This window comes from Lonchura striata, chromosome 5, assembly GCF_046129695.1.
Source record: "Lonchura striata isolate bLonStr1 chromosome 5, bLonStr1.mat, whole genome shotgun sequence".
Classification (NCBI taxonomy): Eukaryota; Metazoa; Chordata; class Aves; order Passeriformes; family Estrildidae; genus Lonchura; species Lonchura striata.
Window position 1 is genome coordinate 61,532,522 of NC_134607.1, and position 20,084 is coordinate 61,552,605.

The window sequence follows — 20,084 nt, forward strand, 5'->3', positions numbered from 1 at the left end:
GCTTTGAATTAATAGTAGAACAGAATAAATTAAAAAGTATCCAGTTGAGAAAATTATGTCACAGCAGAAAGTTAGGTATCTTCATCATACAGAAAAAATAAGAAGAGATGGGGGAAGAGAGTAAACAAAAAATACCTGAAACCCAAAACAACAAAAAGAAACCCCAACAAAACCCAACCAAAACCAAAACAAACAAACAAACAAACAAAAATACCCCAAACCAAACCAGAGAGACAAAGTAAAGAAAGAAAGCATGAACCAATTTCCCATCTTTGCTCTTAAGCAGTTGTTTAGATGATGTGGTAGTCCTCCTCAGTGGAAACCCCTTATGCTCCTTTTTTATTTACTTGGAGCTTTGAACATAAGTGATAGGTGACAGCAGAGCTGGGTGACATCTAAGACAGAAGAGCTGACAGGTAACAGCTGACTTGTGACAAATAATTTTTAAAGGTACTATGACTTCCAAAATAGAGTTGCACTCTGTTTTTGTACTAATGCATCATTTGATTGCCTCTATGAAACTATTTCCCATACAGAAGTGGTAGTGCTTTGCAATTCATATGTAACCATTACAAACTGAAATCTTCCCATCACACAGGATCTTTCAGGTTCTTCAAGTTCCTTAGGTAGAAAAACATTTCTGTAGAATGAAAATCATACTTTCTCATTGAGACTTCCTGCTTGCAACCCTGTTCTTGCTACCATTAGGTAGGGATGAGCTAGAGGCAACACATTGGTCTAATTCTTGCTCTGCTTTGAGTCATGTTCCTTGTGCTCCTCACTGAACTACCTTGTTTTTCATAACTTGCTTCACTCCCTCTCTGATTGGGAAGCAGGAGGCTTTTATGAGGCCTTGGTGAGTGTTGACTGTGAGGAAACCCTATGATAAAGGCTCTGTAGAAATTCAGAGCTATAGAAGTACAAAAATCAACTGTTTAATAACACAGTCTCACAGTGAGAGAAACAAAAATTTAGCACTATCTCTTTATTTTTGAATTTTCCAGATCATGATTGTTCAGTTCTCTGCTATATTTTTAGAAGATGAAGATGAAAAGAAGGTCTTGCCAGGAGATAAGACAAACTTGCTTTGAGATAAGTACTTAAAAAACCAAAATAGTTGAACTTTTCCTGTGCACTTTTAGGGCATGTTCTTCCCAAAGATTACCAACCTGACACTGCCATATGGTAGGAAACAGTGTTGTCTTGAAACTCTCCCTCCTATATACTCAAGTTAGATGAGAATTACTTGACTCAGTAATGGATTTCCTTCCTGTTGTTCCCAGCTTCAAGAAGCAGGACAACTACGTAGTGCTAAGGCTTGACAAATTAAATTTGCTAAAATGTATACTTATTGAATTCATGAAAAAAAAAAATGTCAGGGAGAATAGAGATCTTCTGAGGCAGCTATTTATAAATAAGGGATATGAATGCAGACAAGACCTGGTTGGAAACTGGTGGAATCAAATCTTAGAGAAAATGTTGAGGGGATAGTGGAGAAAGAAGATAAGAAATTTAAGTTTCCAGGATTAGCTGAAAGATGGGACACTGATCAAAATCTAGGATAAAGTTACTGCAGTCTTGCTTTTCATTTCTTTCTTATTGTGGGCCTAGCAGCTTCACTATTTTTAATTATTTGTTTTTCTAGGCAGCTGGCTGAAAACATCTCACATGCAGTTTCCAGTTGCCTTTTGGACAGAACTCAAATGCAATTATACCATTAAAACACAGGCTTAGATGCTCTTCCTATTGTAAAGCATATACAACACAGTAGATCATATAAGTAAAAGACAAGAGTTCATGCTGGTCAAAGAAGTACTCAGAAAACTTGAAGAAAGCACCCATGAATACTGATTGGTGTAATATATCCTGTAATGTAGTATATAAACTTCTGGCAGGTAAGTGAATCTTTGTAGTTGACATCAGATCTATATTCCCACAGTTTCATGAAGGGCACACATGGACCAAGTGTAGATTTGGGATCAGGCTGAAAGAAAATGCCATATAAATATTTATGTCATATATCCATATGGCATTTATAATATTTTCTTAATTGTCTCACAAAGGTATCTGTTCCAATGTAGGAAGTCTGCACTCTTGGCCTAATGACTTTAACTACAGAAGATGGTTCTGACTGTTGAGTGGAAAGATTTTTGTTAAACTACATAACTCCTAAAAGTAATTGATATGGGAAATGATTATTTGCAAAGGGTTTTCTGTTTGTTAGACCTCTATACAAAGCCAAGACTTTTTTCAGTAGAGGTTCTGAACTACATAAAATAATTTCTAACTATGGAATGGATTCTTTTCCTTTTGATTTATCATATACCCAATTCTATCACTTTGGGGAATAATATTGCAGTTCAAGCAAATGTTTTTATTTATTTATATACTAGTCTAGGCCTTAAGAGAAAGTGAAAGAGGGGAGATGCCTGAAAACTATTTCCAATCTTTGCTCAAAAATAGTCCTACTTCTTTCAAACCTACCTGGCCTACTCCACACAGTATCCTGATCCGTACTTCAGTGAGTTTTAAAATTTCAAAAATTATAGTCTCTTTTTTGTACATTGTCTTGGGAATACCAGCCAACATGGACTACATGGTGTTTGTAAATATACTAGAAAGTTTAGTTTCTATCCCTAACAGTTTATAATTGAAGAGTAAATACTTTTTTACAGGGGTCTAAGTAAGATCTCAAATCCATATTTAGGGTGAGTAAGATACCTGATATTCCTCAAAGAAGTCAGCAGTTTATTTAAGTACATAGAGTTAAATAAAACATTAACTGTCTCCCTCAAAAAAAAAATCTGTATTATGGAAAGTGAGTTTTAGGATGACAATCTATATTGAAAAGTGTTCTCCTAATAGGATCAGTGTGGCAGAAGATGGTGGCACTGGGCACAGTGGCAAAGAACTGAGGAATATGACATGCAGCTTTGAGAATAGATCGGGTTTTACTTGGAGTTGATGTAAAATGAACTCTGGTGTTCCTCCAGAATATCCATTCTTGTGGGGACTGGGAATACCAAAGCCAAAGAGGAGATGCTGATGCTGCAAGTGATGTATAGGCCAAGGCCAGTAAGAATGGCATTAACCCAGTGTTGGGGACCATAATGTATTTCCTTCAGACTACCCCTTTGCATACAGAAGAAACGTGAACATTCCAGGTCTCTGGGCCTAATGAATATTAATGGACTGCTCTGAATCAGCTCCAATATTTTATGTGTCATTTTTAGCATATTTTGGTCTGTAGGCTCAAGGGTTCCACAAAATGAATTGAAAAGTAGCATATGCAAGCAATAGCAGTGGAAGATTTGGAATGGAAGCTTTCAGTAAAAATGTAAATTAAAAAATAATTTAAAAATTTTATCTTAAGTGCAAATGCTGAAGACAATTTAGAACAATATTTTTAGCTAAAATGTTCTTTACAAAAAGTGTAAATAAGTCTAAGCCCTTTTATTCTTACTGTCAAAAATATGGGCTATATTTTCAAAAACATGAGAAATTAAATCAAGATGAGCATCTCAATGGGTCAGTACTGTTTTGTATAGGCCTTCAAATAGTACTTCATGCTATGGGTTACTTTCTAACTTCCAAGGGCAATGTGAAAACTTATTTAAGACATTTTATAAAAACAAATACATTTGAAATTTCTTTTAAAAAATGTCACTTTGAAGTGAAAGTAGGTGAAACTCTTTTTTTCTCATTGATAAATTCCCATCTTCCTTTTGGTTGACTATAAAGGAAAAAAACCACAGTAAAATGTGGTGGGACATATACTGTGCTTCACCAAGGACATAACAGTCAAACTGGGAAGATTAAAAATATACGGAAAAAACACCTATGAAAGTCAAATATGAGAATCTAGGTAAGATTAAGAAAATATGCAAGTGTACAATTTTTGAAACATTTACAATAGCCTATATTTACTGGAAAGAAATGTAGTTTCTTTAAACTACAAAAGATAATTACAGAAAATCATGTAAACAGTGACACATTCAAAGGCAAAATTTCAAATACTAAATAGCCAGCAGGGTTAAGAGAGCTTTCACTTACGCCTACTTTCATAAATAGCTCTTGATTTCTCATACAGCTCATATGGGTCAGGTTTTCGTGGATCAAAGGCCTCTGTTGAATCAGGAAATGAACTCCTGTGAAGAGTGGGTGGATAGGGAATATTCTGTGGCATAGCTGGAGCAGACACACTTGTTTGAGGGCTGCCTTGATTCTCCCATCGTTCCATCATCTGGAATAAAAACATAGAGAGAATAAAAATGAAGTTTTGCAAAAACTGTGGCTTCCTCAATGAGACCAAAGGCAGTGATTTTTGTTGAGGATGTGTTTTGTAAAATTATTAAATCTATTTGCTCCCTTTTGAATGAAAGGTGTGTCTTGTGCTGTTTATAAAGTGACTTGGTTAAATTTACTCCTTAATTTGCTGCTCATGGCAAGATGCAACCTTTCTCAGGTAAGATTAGGCCCAGCATTACCTCTGAAGCATGTGGAGTGCCTCTTACAGAATGTGCTGAGCTACTGGAAATTATTTGCTAAAAGTAGAAATTGCTAAAGGTAGAATCTGTGAGTTTGTAAAGACACAATTATTAGATTAGTCAAAATACATAACATACATGAAGGTAGTGCTCAACAAAGAAGGGACAGACTGTGTAGCAAGTGAATGACCTCAATGCTGTATTTTCTGAGAATACATGAAAATAACTAGCTGCCCAGGGAGAATGAGATAACTGTAAGTGGGAGCAGAATTTACAGCTCCAGCTGAAGATTAAAAAAAAAAAAACCAAAATCAAAAGAAAATCAAAACAAATCAAAACCTAAGAGAAAATTATTACAGCACGTATTCAACCATCTAGTGTTCCAAAAAACCCACTAAAGTGGCATTACACAACCAAGCACAGGATAAGGCTTTCAACTCTTCCAGGCCATTTACAGGAAAGTCTACAACAGCCTATTGTCTATGCATGAAAGACACCTCAGTTCACACTTTCTTCAAGACTGTCTTTAGCAGTCTTACATGTACATCAAGCTTGAAGATATAATAGGCTGTGCAAAAGAAGGCTTGAGGATCTGCTTTTTTATTTTTTGAAGAAGTTGGCTACTAATCAAATTGCATTAGCAAATTTCTTTGAAGAGCCTAAATTAAACAAAACACAAATGTTTATCTCAGGAAATGAGTACTTAGCTATTCCTATAACCCCTCCTGAGGACAAGGGTGGTAAAGCCTCTGGAACAGTGTATTCTCACACAGAACCCAACAATGGCAATTACAGAAAAAAATGCCTCTTGGAAACAAACTGATCTGTAATTAAATTCCACTGACTTATATTGTTGTATCAGTGAAGCTTTATCAAAGATGATTGCAGGTTAACAGTGAGCTTGCTCTACAAATTCTGTGACTCTCATTTGTCTTTAGTTCCTTGGTTTCAGAAGGTGTTTGGGTCAGCAGGTAGGCTTTACTCTCTGTTCTGATGATTAATTGCATCAGGCTTTTTTCACACCAGGTATGTGTGGACTATAGATGTTTTAGTGTCCTCCTGGTGAATATGCTGAATAACTATCCTGCTGCATATCCCAGGTGATCTGACCTTCTTAGGCTCTTAAGAAAAATTGATTATAGATATTGGCCTAATTATTTTACAAAGTATTATTATAACTCAAGATGTGTTCCTGTCAGAATTTCAGCAGTAAGTAGGGCTGGTTCATTCAAAACTATAAGTATATACATTCTGTGCAATACAATAGGATATGGAAATACCTGAGTTGCCATTGAAATAGCTCAGGAATTTACCTTGGGTACCTTCAGGCACCAAGATAAATTTATCTTCTGCAAATAATAGTCCTTTAGGTAAATTAGCCTGTGTGGTAAGTCACATGAACAGCACAGCACTACTTCTGACAGCCCTAGAGAAATTACCTCCAGTAGCTACAAACACACATACATTATATAATTGCATTATGGAACTGTAAATTCAAAGGTCTCTAGAAACACACCTGATTATGACCCCTATGTCTAAATAGGAAAGAAGAACTAGTCTCAATTCAAGCTCCTTATGATGAAGGAAATTACCAGAAAAATATCTATAGGCTTTACCTTCCCTTAGGAATCTAAAAGAAGAGCACAAGCCAGTGAAACCAAACTATCTTATCATTATGAAGATGAAAGACATGCCAGGACATGTTTGTCTAGAAGTGAAAGATTCCTAATTTCTTGGAAAGTGCTGGGGAAATAGATCACTTACCTCTTTCAAAATGCGAAACCAGACAAAATTAAAATACTCAAAGAAAGATTTAAAAAAAGAAAGGAAAATATAATTATCTTTGATGAGCAAACTTTACCCTGGAGAAAGGACAGGAAACTGAAGATCAATTGACAAAACCCTACTGCATCCCTCTCATATGTCTAACTCTTGCTTGCTGGTTAGCTCTAAATCTTCAAGTGTTAAATTCAATCAGCTAAATAAGCAGATAAACAGAAGGGGAATTATATCTCCCAAACCCACAGCAACTAATTAAACAGTTGACTAGTTTTCAGTAATGGAAGTTATCAGAAAAGAAAGCACTCTTGAAAGTAAGGACAGTAGTGAGTGCAGGGCATCAAATCCAAATTGGGGCAATGGTTTGGTGACATTGCTCATGGTCATTTTGCACTAATATTATACATGATATACATATATAAGATATACATGATATACATTGGAAAGATCTGTTACCCCAGGTTACTTTGTTTTCCTTTGCAGTCACACAGATAGAGGCTGTGCTGAGGTGTTGGGGAGGCTTTCTAAACCTTGGTTTCAATCTTATCTTCAGGCCTTGGACATGAGAAATTTATGTCTGACTATTTATCTAGTTAAAAGTGGTGACAAATAGAGGCATTCACATTATCTTAACTTGGTTAATCATTAGTGAAATGTCTTGCTGAGATTACTCCAAAATAGAGTATCTGTGAGCCTTCAGTCTGCCTGCAGGTACAGCACAAATGGTGCTATATTATTCTGCGAGCCCTGGTTTTCCTCACATAATTGCATGAAAAACTGCATCAACTCAGGCTGTTTTTCTGGCTCTTGATTATTGGCAAGTTCATTGAACATGAACTACCATACTGCTCATATAATGAAATGTTGCAGAAAATAATAATAAATACACTGATATTTATATATTTGATGTGTACATAAAAGGCTAAGTATGGACAGGAGGAGGTCTTCAAATATGGATCTTTAACACCAAGCTATCTATTTCCTCACTTTTTATCTGAGATTAAAAGTTGAACAACCCAGACTTTCAGGATTCTTAAACTGGTGAGAGCAAGCCAGCCTTTAATAATCTGATTTAGTCTCACAAGTGTCCTGCTACATAGATAAACAAAGCAACTTTTGCAATACTTATTCCAATATATTGTATACAGACTAACCTTTTACAGCAAAACCACCATAAGCTGAAGCAGTCTGACAAAGTTGCATCAGCTGATTAATTGCTATTTGTACTTGACAGGGTAGAAAAATTATTTTGGCAAAATGTAAGCGTGCCATGTTCCAATATGAGAATATGTAAAGTTGTTCAGATGAAATGCACTTCCTCTACCTGCTCCCCAGTAAGAAGGCTCTAAGACCTTTAAAAAGTATTGCTATTGTTATTCCCATTGCTCTTAGGAATCTTCAGGATCTATTTCCTCTACACACCCTTGTAGAGAATTAAGAATTACTCTGTCTGTAAAATGTCAATTAAAAAGCCAAATAAAAAAAAAAAAAAAAACCAAAGACAAAACAATCCCGTCTAACAATAAAACAATCCAGACACCCAAAAATAGTAGCTCATGAATTCTTTTTATACTATGAATGTTGTCACAAATTCAAAATATTATATAATGTGGTGTCAGCAGTATAAACACAGTCATTGCTTCCAGTCTTAGAGTGGGAAGTCTTTACACCTTGGGTTTTACTGTCAAAATCACAGAAACAGAGGAAAGTAGATTAAAAGGCACCTCAGTTATCTTGCCCAAGATCTTATTTGAAGTGTGACTATTGCAGCTCTACATCTCCTAATGTAAGAAAGAATAACAATAAACCAGAAAAAATGCATGTTGTTAAGTACAAAGAATTTGCCAGCTAGAAGACTAGACTGGACTCATTTCTGCTGTCTTCTCCTCCAGACCTCTTATTTTTAAGCCACTACATTTCTGGTTCATGCCACCTATCTTAACATGATGGTTTTCCTTTTTCCAGACCACTTCTGGCAGACTCTGAGTCAACAGAGCTTATCAGGGAGGCCAGCCCTGGTGCTGTGTCACTTGGAGCTGGGGCACTGCTGAGAGGTGTCCCACGAGCTGGGAACGGGGTGGGCAGATGAAAGTCTACAGAAACTTGCTTTGCATGACAGCCATCTTATGAACTCAATGCATACAATTTTGAAAGGGAACTTACAGGCTTTGGAGTTTTCCATGGAGAAAAGAAACCTGAAATAAACAAAAAATAATGTTAGCAGTTTTTTTTCTGATGCACAAAGAATGGAGGCTAAGTGGTGTCTACGCTCCCATTCTCATTCAGGTCTGCAGATAATATTGATAGATATGAAAATTCTCTACACACAAGGGGTGAAAACACAAAACACGAGGGATAATTTCTAAGAAAAATAGATAGAAATATATATACATACATATATATATACATACATACATACATACATATATATATATATACACATATATATATGTATGCAAGTGGAGCTATTGAGATCATTGCCATACTTAACAAACAGCATGGGATTAGGTTGAAATTAAAAGAACTAATCAAAAGGATTTCCAAATGTCTTGGTGGACATTGGATAAGACACCAAATGACCTGGTATTGATGTGTCAAATGCAGTCGCACCTTTAGGAAGAAGCATTCAGAACATCCCATCAACAAAACCTAATAATACAAGAGATTTTTTTAGAAGAAAAGCCTGAAGAAAAATAACTGTTTCATTAGTCTAGATAAGGTGGCCAAGTCTCAAGAGTATTGCTTATTTTGATATTGTCCTGGTTTTGGTCTTAGCAAGAAGTCATGCATGACTACCTCTTTTACACAAGTAGTTAGCTCCTTTTCCTTAGTTATTAAGTGATTGATAACTTGCTTCAGTGACTTTCCTAAATTTCAACTCTTGTAGCTTACAAATGTTTAAAACTCCAGATATGTCTTTTTCATAAAAGGAAATGGTTTGAAACACTCATTGAAAACACTGTTCCTATCTTATGCGGTACAATGGTAAAAATCTTTACAAAGTATTAAATAAAAAGAAGCCTTACAAAGGATATTAGCTTATATTTTTTAAAATACCAGCTTTCAACATAGCTTTCATTAAAAAAACTCATTCTCACTTTAATAGCAAGTTAAAAAAAATAGTCTGTGGACCTTCCTAGGTAAGATTAAAAGCGAATAACAGAGTTCATTTGTTTTGTCAGAAACAGAAATGGCGCTTAAAGTGAGATATCTAATAGGAGGTCTGCTCTTTCATTCAAAAAATTAATTCAGCTGAAAGAGTAGTACTGACTTCATTATTTCTTTTTCTAAAGTAAGTCTAAAAAGAAAATTAAAAATTATGAGAGCATTAGCATAGTATCTTTCTACAGAAAAATCACAACAGGAATTATATTTGAACATATATTTAAGATTTGTAGAATTCAGTGATAATGAGGTAATTTTTTCTGCCCTGATACATAATTAATTTTGACTGAGATATCTTGCAGTATAAAAGCACTTGAGCCATTTGTAGTGAAATACTGGCTACTTAGTAATGCTGATGTGCTTTATTTTAAAAAAAGGTCTATTGAAAAAAAAAAATCCTGGAAAGTTTTATGTTTACTGACTCTAGAGTGCCAGGATAAAAACTTCTTTATTAACAAGTGGACAGATTTCTTTCCATCTGCAAACTCAAGCTGAGATAACAGCCATCCTTGATAGATCTGACTTGTACATCACTTTCTTTAATCAGTTTCAGTATTAAGGATTCTGTAGCAGAAACTTATTTAATAACTTATTGGATGGCAGATGGCTACCTTTTTATTACCCACTATTCTTCTGTACTGTTAATAAGAGTGAAAACTAAAAAGTACTTTCCTCTCTGAGCTAAAGATAAGACTAGAAACTTGCCCAAATCAACTTACTACCGTGATTGGTTGTTCAAAAAATACTGGTAGAGGAAATACTCCTTACCCATTGATACTGGTGCATCTCCCATAACTTACTGTCATGAAAAATTACTCCTGATTAAATGAAAAGGTCTTTTTTCTATATTTATTTACTATCTCCACCTAAAAATAAGTTATGCTGGAGATACCATAAAAATTTTACTATCAATTAAAAATATAAGTGTCTAAAAATCAAATAAACAATGTCATATACATCAAGTCAAGATTTTTTTAAGAAGTCCCTCAATTAAAAAAAAAAATCAATTATTCATTTAAACAAAGATAATATAAACCTATATTTAGCTTGGTGATTATGGGCACAGACTGCAACATACAAATGACAACATCTACACTCAAGAAATAAAAGGCAATATTTATTCACACAGCATGAAATTATGTTAAGAAAACTAACAGATATGGGATGCCAGAGAAGTAAAAAATCCAAAGGGGGAAAAAAAAAATTGAGATCCATATGTGTTCAAAAGGATGTTATAGAAGCAACCATCCTTAAAGGTAACAAACCTTGGGACTAATAGTAAAATCCATTCTTCTGATTTAATTTCATCTGCTACACCTTGACCTCATGTAAAATTACATAAACTCTCACCTCTGTCACAGATTAGGTGCTAGACTAAAGGGGCAAAGACCTAGTTCCATAAAGGAACTTTACATTACTCTTTTACATGTTTCTTGACAATTTTAATATTGTCTCACATAAGATCTACACTCACAACTGAACTAAATATCCTTTTCCCAATGTAAACAAAACTGACTTTTATAGAATATATAGCATTATCAGTTATTCAATGTAAGACTGATCATGGATAATTGTTGTGTACCAAGCATCCAGAATTATCACCAGTATTTAAACACATGCAACAAATGCTGTAAATTCAAGAATTCAAGAGAATATTGCATATGTAGCACACTGCAAGAGAAAATGAAAGTTCAGATGAAGAGACATAAAAGCCAAATGTACTTTCTTGGGCATGCTGCAATCCTCCTTCTAATTTTCACTTTTAAATAGTACTCTGCATGAGTACAGGAGCAAATCCCCTGCATGTAGAAAACTGAGCTTTAAAAATCTTGGCAGAAAAATATACCTTAATAATGTATATTCAGTGTCCACTCAGCAGTGTTGGCTGTGTGCAGCCACATCTACAGGACAATGAGAAGTGGACTTTCATTTAGTTTGACCTCACTTCACACCACATTTTCCCTTGAATTTCTGGTGCTCCTTACATACCATGTGAGCACTCCCCACCAGGGAGAGCAGGATCCCACCTGAATGACAGCTGCCAGCAGACTGGCAACAGTTCATATGCAGATACTGATTTATCAACAGGGCTCAAATTTGTTCTCCAAAAAAATGCAGCTTTCAACTTATTTTGAGTACTAATACAATACTAATACTGCCCAGCCTTCTGATAACTCACATCCAAACGGAAACATATACTGGATAAGCTTTTACAATCCCATTCCACTTCCAGGTTTCTGCTTCTCCCTCCCCACGCTCCCAGCTCCCTGCTGTCCAACTTGCGATATCTTCATAAAAACTTGAGTAACTGAAAATATTTTGTACATTTACATATGAACACCTCTCACCTCCGTATCCACATACATGTCTAAAATTTGAAATAGCATAAGTCCACTTAGATTCCACCTAAAAATATTTAATGCAGTTTGTTCTTACCATGAGTGGCTTTTGGCTCACCCCTGTGCCTTACAGCCACCCCTACCTTGTCTGGTAACCTCACCACACAAGCTGTAGTCTATTTCTTGAAGATTCCTTTATCTTTTTTATTAACACTCCTTGTAAAGACAGCCAGTACAGGTCTGCATCAGTTTTGGGAATGAGAGTGGCATTACTGGCTTTTGTTAAAGAGCAACCACCACCATTCAGCCAGGTGCTAGCAGGAAAACACTGTGGTTACATGGTGTACAACAATAAAAATACATAACCTCATATGCTTCTGCAAAATTAGCTTTGAGAATGATACCTTATTCCATGTTGGCTATTTAAACTGTAATAAGGTACAGCAGCTGGTGGCCAACACATATGAACATTTTAATTGTTTAATTTCAAAAAAATAAGCCGAGGTACAGTAACAACCCTATGTCTTCTAAAAACCAGACTTACAGTTTCTCATAAAGCAGTGTTACAAAAATTATTTTTGAGATTGCTTTTTAAGTTGTATTTACCACCTTCCAAAATGAGCTTCCCTGGAAATCAGAGCTGTGATAGTTTCTATGTTGTAACTTAACTAAAAAACACTGTGAACTGAAAACAAATTTTGGATTCAAATGTAGCAGGAAGAAAAACTTTTTTCTTTTCTTTTTTTTTTTTTTTTTTTTCAGATCAAGGCAAATTCCAGCTTCAGTTTACTGTACTTCTCCTTTTTGATGAAGATATCCTGTAACAAAAGACAAATCACATCACACTCATTGTATCTATTTCCTCTTATAGCCAAATTTAAGTATGCTTTTGTTGTAAAATATTCTTACAGATATCATGTGCTTTACACTTCAGCAAGGATTTACTGTTGAAAAGTTTAGTTTTCTAAAAGCAGCTTATCAGGCAGGACTTAGAGCATTTGCAAGACAGAGTTTTGATTAGTTTCCTTTTCGGGTTTTTGGCAAATTCTGTAAAGTCAGTAATACAAAACCAGCCCTTGGTTTTAGTCTGCTCCCATGGGGATGATTTTTGCTTCATTTCCATCTTCATTATTCTCACTATTTTGCATTGTTTCCTGGAGAAGTTCTTCGTATCTTGTAGAATCATAAGTAACTAACATAGCTATTGCTAAGTCACAGGATTTTTAACAATGTTCAGCTCTGTGGCAGATGTGTATGGATAATTAAAGTGAAGCCTGGGAACAGTTTGATTTCTGCAGTGATGGCGTGTGCTGCAGGGAGGAACTCAACAGCAACACAAAGCCTTTTAATCTAAAGCAACATTCAGGGTGAGTCAACATCCCTCCACATCACTTGTCACACTTTCACTTTTAATGGGTGAAAGCCCACTAGCTTTCACTGGGCTTCTTGGGAGTTTTTTGTGCTTTAATATCCTTGTTGCATATGGCTTTCTGAGCAAAGCTGTCTTAAGCACTGAACAGACCTTTCTCCTTCCAAGATGCTTGGAAGTCACTGAACAGATGGCTGATGAGCACTCCCAGAGCATTAACTGACTCCATGGGCACCTTATCAACATCCATGTGACAACACTTCAAGCAAAAGTTTTCTTTCTAGAAAAGTTACTGGATAAATTTACTGTAACACTAGATTTATTTTCTGTGCTTTTTTCCTTCTCTTACTGGAATCCCTGAGATGTCTATCAGTTGTCTACATGGGCCTGATTTCCAAAGGTATCAAATAATCATAAACTTCAAATGGATGTGACAGGTGATAACACTGAGAGTTCAGACTCAGGTGTTCACCTTTAGCAGGGTTAAAGGAACTTTCTTACCATTCACATTACACCTGGTTTCTCCCTCTGTATGTTTGCCTTTTGTTAAACTGTATTAGGCGTGGTCAGATTGGGTGCACAGAGCTAATGCTACCATTGAGTTAACTCATTAAGATCTAAAATATCATACAGCTAAAATTCTGAGAATACTTGTGGGAGAGGTAATTTTTTGTGTGTATATAGCACAAATATATACCATTAATTCAATTACTCTTCAAATATTTTCCCCTTTTAAGGAAAAGAATATGATCAATGAGACGTAGTACATTCAATTAATTTATATACTGTAGTAAACAAAATCTAAAAGGAGACAATGAATGAAAATAAATGGAAATAATACTTATGAAAACAAGCAGGTGACAAAAAGTTTCAGTTGAGCATGTCAATTAAAGTATCAGATGATGTATAGGGAATGGAAATTAGTAGTTCCATTTATAATAAAATCAATCATTATTACATAATATTTTTCAAAGGTCTATCTTTTTCAAATGGCTCTAAATATTGAGCTCTTACTCTAGCAACAACAAAAAGTTGATTTACCTTGAAATAAAGAGTAGGTGTAAGAAGACTGCAAGCTCTAGCTCTTGAAGCATAGTTAGCTACTCCTGCTGTCAGCTGTCCTTCAGAGAGATGGTGCCATGCTGTGGAGGATCCATTTGGTCTTTAGCTGGGATGGCACCTGATGCAATGGGTCAAAAATCAACACATCCCACATCAGAGTGAGATGAATGACCCACTACCTTTGAGCAGGCCACAACATTCCATGTCTTTAGAGCCAGTGCCTTTTCCCTTGCAGTAGGCTACACACCAGCAGCATGGCAAGTAACTGACAGAGCACTGTGTAGCAGTGGCATGAAGGTGGGTTACAGGCATTGGTTGTAGCAAATGCAGGTTCACATTAATAAACTGAGAAATATCTCTGTCTTCTTTATGGCTATATACATATGCTCAGATGTTATTAACCCACTTTTTCCTGAAAAAAGACTCACAATGGTACAAACAGATTCTCAGTAGTTGCTTGTGCTGGTATTTTGCTTTATGCGCCACTACTTGATTGCTCCTGTTCTCAACCCAAGTGAAACTGCAGCAGAAGTAGTGCTCCAGTTTAAATCATCACTGTTTTTCACTCTTTGGCCTACGACACCTATGAAAAGTGATCCCAAAGAATGAGTGCATTCCTCAGACAATCTATGAAGGTATGAGCAAAAAGCAGGGACTGTTCAAAGGAAGGTCAGCTAGATCTTTATCCCATCAAGGTACCACCCTGTCTGGCTTATCTCTACTCCAGATGACTTGGGGGCATCACGAGTCCAAGTCTTTATTTCAGCTCTTAAGAGTTTCAGATTTCTTCACTCATAGCACAAAATGTGAGACAGAAGTTTTTCAGAAACTATGTAGAAGTAGAGGAGTACTTTAGGAAAATGTAGCTGATCTCATCCTAGTGAAGTTGCTGAGGCGAGTGGCTCTGGTGCTGACACGATCGGCTGTGGAGTGCTCCAGTGAGGTGCACAGGGGCATTGTCTGAGCTTGGGAAACTCAGAGGAGGGCCAACAGCAGCCTGCAGCTCATGCCATGGCTGACAGGACCAGGAGCACCAGGCCAAGCATTCCTCCAAAGGATAAGAGAAACCCACAGGGATCTCTGGGGGCCAGAAGCACCATCAGCAGGGTGATCACACAGGGCATGGTGTGGCACCAAGGGCATGATGTGACAGTCTGGTGGCAGCTGGCACAGAAGGGCACACAGGAATGGTGCTAAAACCCTGCCAGCTACAAGAAGAAAGAGATGGCCTCTCTAAGTCTGCACCCAGCATGAGGAACACAGCTGCCCAGGTGGAACTCCAGTGGGAGCATACTGCCACCCCGGTGCTAGGACTTTTGGCACAGTGAGGAGCTCAGTAACACCTCTGTGAGGAAGTGAATATGCTGAGGAATCAGGGGGAGTGTAAGAGTATCAGACTACTGGAATCTCAGAATACTCTGAGTTGGACACATCAAGTTGGGATCATCAAGTCCAAATCTAAGTGAATGGCCCATCCAGGGACTGAGCTCATGACCTCGGTGTTTTTAGCACTGTGCTCTTACCTTCACTCCCTGTATTCCCAGGGACAGGCTCCCCAGATAGATAAGACACATGATAGAGAGAATTTGTTATCCTCTCCCCCTGGCTGAACACAGTGACATAAGGGATTGTGTGCCTGCCAAGTGCATGTCTCCTCTGGCACTGCCTCACCTCTCCAGGTATCCAGGCATAGCAGGTATGAGGCTCTGCAAGTGGAACCAAACATAACAAGGCTGGTGCTTCATCCAGCATGGGCATGTCAAGTTGACCTGCTCCCTGTGCCCAGACTACCTCCCAAAACAAAGATGGGTCATCATCACAGGAAAATCTCTTCTGAAGTGAACAGAATATGGAGCCCAGACCTGCCACCATTGAGTCAGAAAGGACACAGACTCAGATGAGGAAGCTAAGAGACTAAAACACAGTCAGTTTATTCAGACCTCAGGGTACAGGTGGACCTGATTGGTGATTTAATCAACACATTTCACATGACTGGCTAATTAGGAAGATACCCTTTGGGGTAAACAACTTATGAGGAAAACGATCATATTAAAAACACCACCTGCAGATTGTTTAAAATTCTCTCTCTCCAGCCCCCCCTGAAGTTTCCAGACCAATTCATGGAAAAGCTTATTTGGCTTTCTCTCTCTCTGACCAGACTGTCATATCCACCCGGACACACTTTTTATGGAAGCCTGTTGCCTCCCTGCAGCCTTGGTTAAGGATATGAAGAGAAAGCTTCCTACCCTCACACAGCCCTAATATTAATTTCTCAGGTAGGCAGTAATGAAGCTGCTACAAGAAGTTAGAGGGAAATCAAGACTTCAGGACCTTGGGATGAGTGGTTATGGGATCAGAAGCACAGGTAGTGTTCTGCTCTATTTGTACATTTGCAGAAGATTATTACAGAAGAAACAGGAAGAATCAGCAGATCAATCCTTGGCTCTGAGCCTGATGTCACCAGCACAAATGTGGGTTTTGTTTTTTTGATCATGGGTTAGTTTGGAGAACACCAGGACTTCAGAGAAGAGATAGCAGGACTCTGAAAGAGATTTAAACTGGATTTGAAAGGGGTAAGGCATAAAACCAGGCTTGCTAGACATAACCCTGGATGCTGCATGTCACTGAGGGACAGTGTGCTAGCGATGTCCTCTGGTCTGGTGTCTCAGTGGAGGTAGGAGATGGGTCCACGCAGCAGCAAAGACATGAGGGTTATTAATGTGCTAGAAACCATGGAAGCAGCTGACAGTGGTCACACATGAATTAGGGCTTCTCCCCCCAAAAAGATGGCAGGATCAATAGCCCAGCTGGAGAATGGCTACACCACTGCACACAGCCCAGGCAGCAAACAGGAAGAGCTGGAAGCACAGCTCTTGGTACTGCAGGAAAGCTATGATATAGCTGCCACCACAGAAATGTGGTGGGATGACTCAGATGACTGGACTGCTGCAATGGATTGCAAACTCTTCAGAAGAGACAGGCAAGGAAGGGGCAGCTCTGTATGTTGGGGGCTGTCTTGACTGTCCAGAGTGATATGATGACACAGTGGAATGTTTAAGAATCAGGGGTAAGGCCAACTAGATAGATAACATGGTGGCAATCTTTTCTAGACCACCCAACCAGGATGAAGACGTTAGCATCCTAACTTGTATCAGCAATAGTGTGGCCAGCAGGCCCAGGGCAATGATCACTCCCCTCTGCTCAGCAAGGGTGAGGCCATACCTTGAATCAATTTTGGACCTCTCAGGACAACAAAAACATTGAGGTACTGGAATGGATCCAGAGAAGGGCTTGCATAGGGCCAGTGAAGGAGTTGAAGCACAAGTCTGATGAGGAGGTGGGGGTGTTGAACCTGGAGGCAGTGAGGCTCAGGGGGGGACCTTTTTACTCTACACATTTCAGGTAGGAGGTTCTGGTGAGGTGGTGGTCTCTTTTCCCAAGTAACAGGAGTTCTGACAAGAGAAAATGGCCTAAAGTTACACAAATATGGATTATATATTTGGAATTTCTCCACCTAAAGAACTGCCAAGCAGAGGAACATGCTGCCCCGGGACTTTGTGGAGTCACTATCCCTGGAGGCATTTAGAAGATGTGTAAATGTGGTACTTCAGGACATGGTTTAATGATGGACTTCGCAGTGCTGGGTTAATGGTTGGCCTTGAAGATCTTAAGGTATTTTCAATCTAAACCTTTTTATGATTCTAAGTTTCTCTGTTTATAGAGCTGATACAAAATCTTAAATGACTGTGAGATCAGGTACTATCAATAGTCAACGTTTTAAACATAGGAGCCCTTTTTGTGCAGTTCATGAAGTTTCACCGACCTTGCCTGCTTAAGCAACAAATTTTCAGCAATATTCAAATCTTCACAAAAATTAGAAAAAGGATAGCTATTCAAAGTCATGAATGCTAGAAGTATTTGCTGTTCAAGCTGGAACCCTCACTGGTCACCTGAGTCTATCAGAATGTAATCTAAAATACACCAGAGAATCTCAAGCTACCATTAAATTTCACTTTCATGAATAGCAAAGAGTCTTTGTTAGCAAGAATACAGCCATCAGAAAAGGTCAGAAGCAGGCATAGTAATGAGTTAATTTACATTCTAATGGACATACAGGTATTTATTTTCCTTAGCTGCTACAGCTCTGTGAATTGCTTATCAGTCAGAGATTTAAAATAATTTATGAAACGAGGAAAAAAAACCCAACAAGTACCATGTCCTAATTAATCTGGATGGGAGGCAGAGAATTTTTGCATCATATCTAAAATAATGCAGAACCAAATGCAACAGTTAGTTTCTAATGCGTAAATATATTAGAGGTTGAAAAAATAATAAAAATCTCAAGTTGTGGAAATGAAAAATACATTTTTTAGACAAGCTTTTTATGTGGTCAACAAGAATGAATTATTTTCCAAGGACAAAGTTAGATACTAAACACCTATAGAATGTCTCATTTTTACACAAACTGTCTTTTCAGACACTGATTACCAGAACAGTGTGATTCTGCTACAGATTTATTTCCTTGCTGATAGCAAACTATATTATCTGAAGGATAGTCATGTTTTGGAATAGAGAAAATGCTGCTGCAGAACAGATTTTACTGGGAAAACTTGACCTGGAGTAGAAAAAGTTATCTTATGGAATTGAGGAAGAACCTTGTCTCTTTTTATGACAGAAGTTTCTACTAAAAGTTCAAATCCTAAGGTTCTTATCCTAGTTTTTGTTTTGGACATGCAGGTAGTATTCTGTGAACTGTTATTTTCCTCTCTGAAGTCTAAGAATATGTATTTTTATTTAAATACTAACTCAATTAGGAAAAGTCTGCATGTATAGGTACCCATACATGATGAACAAGACATCTCAGATGTTTGCTTACAGGTTGTTGCTTCTATCTACATTTTGAAAAGGTCAAGGGTATATTTTTCTTACAGACATGAAAAAGAACCTTTTGTTTGCCTGAAGGGAAATTTTCCCTGAAGAATCTCCAGGTTTGCTCATGTCCGTTGTCCAATGACTGCTGCTAAAACCAGTGTCACTGGTTCTCTTTCCAGATGAGTAATTACACTCTTGACTGTACTGCTCTAATGCTGTAAGAATTGGTAATGAAAGCAGTGCCTTGTCTCAGGCAAAATATATTATTGAGTGCAACTCCCCCGAGCAGAGCCAATGCAGCAAGGTGAAAAGCCTGGTATGTGTCATACACACAGAACCAGCAACATCATTTGGAATATAAATTGAGACTTCAGAACCCTGACAGCTTGTGGCTGTTGATTCTAGAAGGGTCTGCAAGTGCTGCCATACCCATAAAGACTTTGTATGCTTGCTAAGAACATGTCTGACAACTCAGCCTGGCTTTAGTGAAAACTAATCTAAGCCTCAAAAACTTTTCAGGAATACTGCATCATATTTTTGGAGCTCTCTGACAGTCAGAAACTCTGCCTAACTATATCACTCTCTCTGCTTTTTCATGTGTTTAGATTCTGCTCCCATTTAAGCTTTAACACTTTCTAAGCCAAATAAAGAAATCTCACAGTGCATTATAGTATGTCACATTGATAAATATCAAGGCATGTTCCAAATATTTTCTGTTAAAATCTAGATGGCGCATAAGTTGTTTTAATAAAGTGTCCTAAAGTCCTCTTCATGAAAATGCATTCACAAAATGACTTCAACTGTGAGGAAAAACATAAAAAAATTCCATTTTTTGCTTGCATGTGTATCTTCCCAGTGTTGTAAACTGTGACAAAAGGACCTTTGGTGGGGAGATGGAATATCCAGTGGCATCTCAATAGAATAGGATGCCTACATGCCATCAGTTATAATAGACATACAAACACTTATTCCAGATTTAGATATTGATATTCAGACAAGTAAATTTCCATG

General features: G+C 37.5%; 1 protein-coding gene across 18 annotated transcripts in view; it reads right to left on the reverse strand.

The window, feature by feature from the left end:
- Window positions 1-20,084, reverse strand: part of MAGI2 (membrane associated guanylate kinase, WW and PDZ domain containing 2) — a 697,856-nt gene that overhangs the window by 81,507 nt on the left and 596,265 nt on the right. For 16 of the 18 annotated variants that reach the window (XM_077783658.1, XM_077783652.1, XM_077783655.1 and 13 more), the window contains 2 exons: window positions 8,430-8,461; window positions 4,054-4,243 (listed from right to left, as the gene is read on the reverse strand). In XM_077783658.1, coding sequence (XP_077639784.1) covers window positions 4,054-4,243; window positions 8,430-8,461 — 222 coding nt within the window. The remainder of the gene's footprint in view (window positions 1-4,053; window positions 4,244-8,429; window positions 8,462-20,084) is intronic. The other 2 variants (XM_077783653.1, XM_077783651.1) reach the window with 1 other exon arrangement.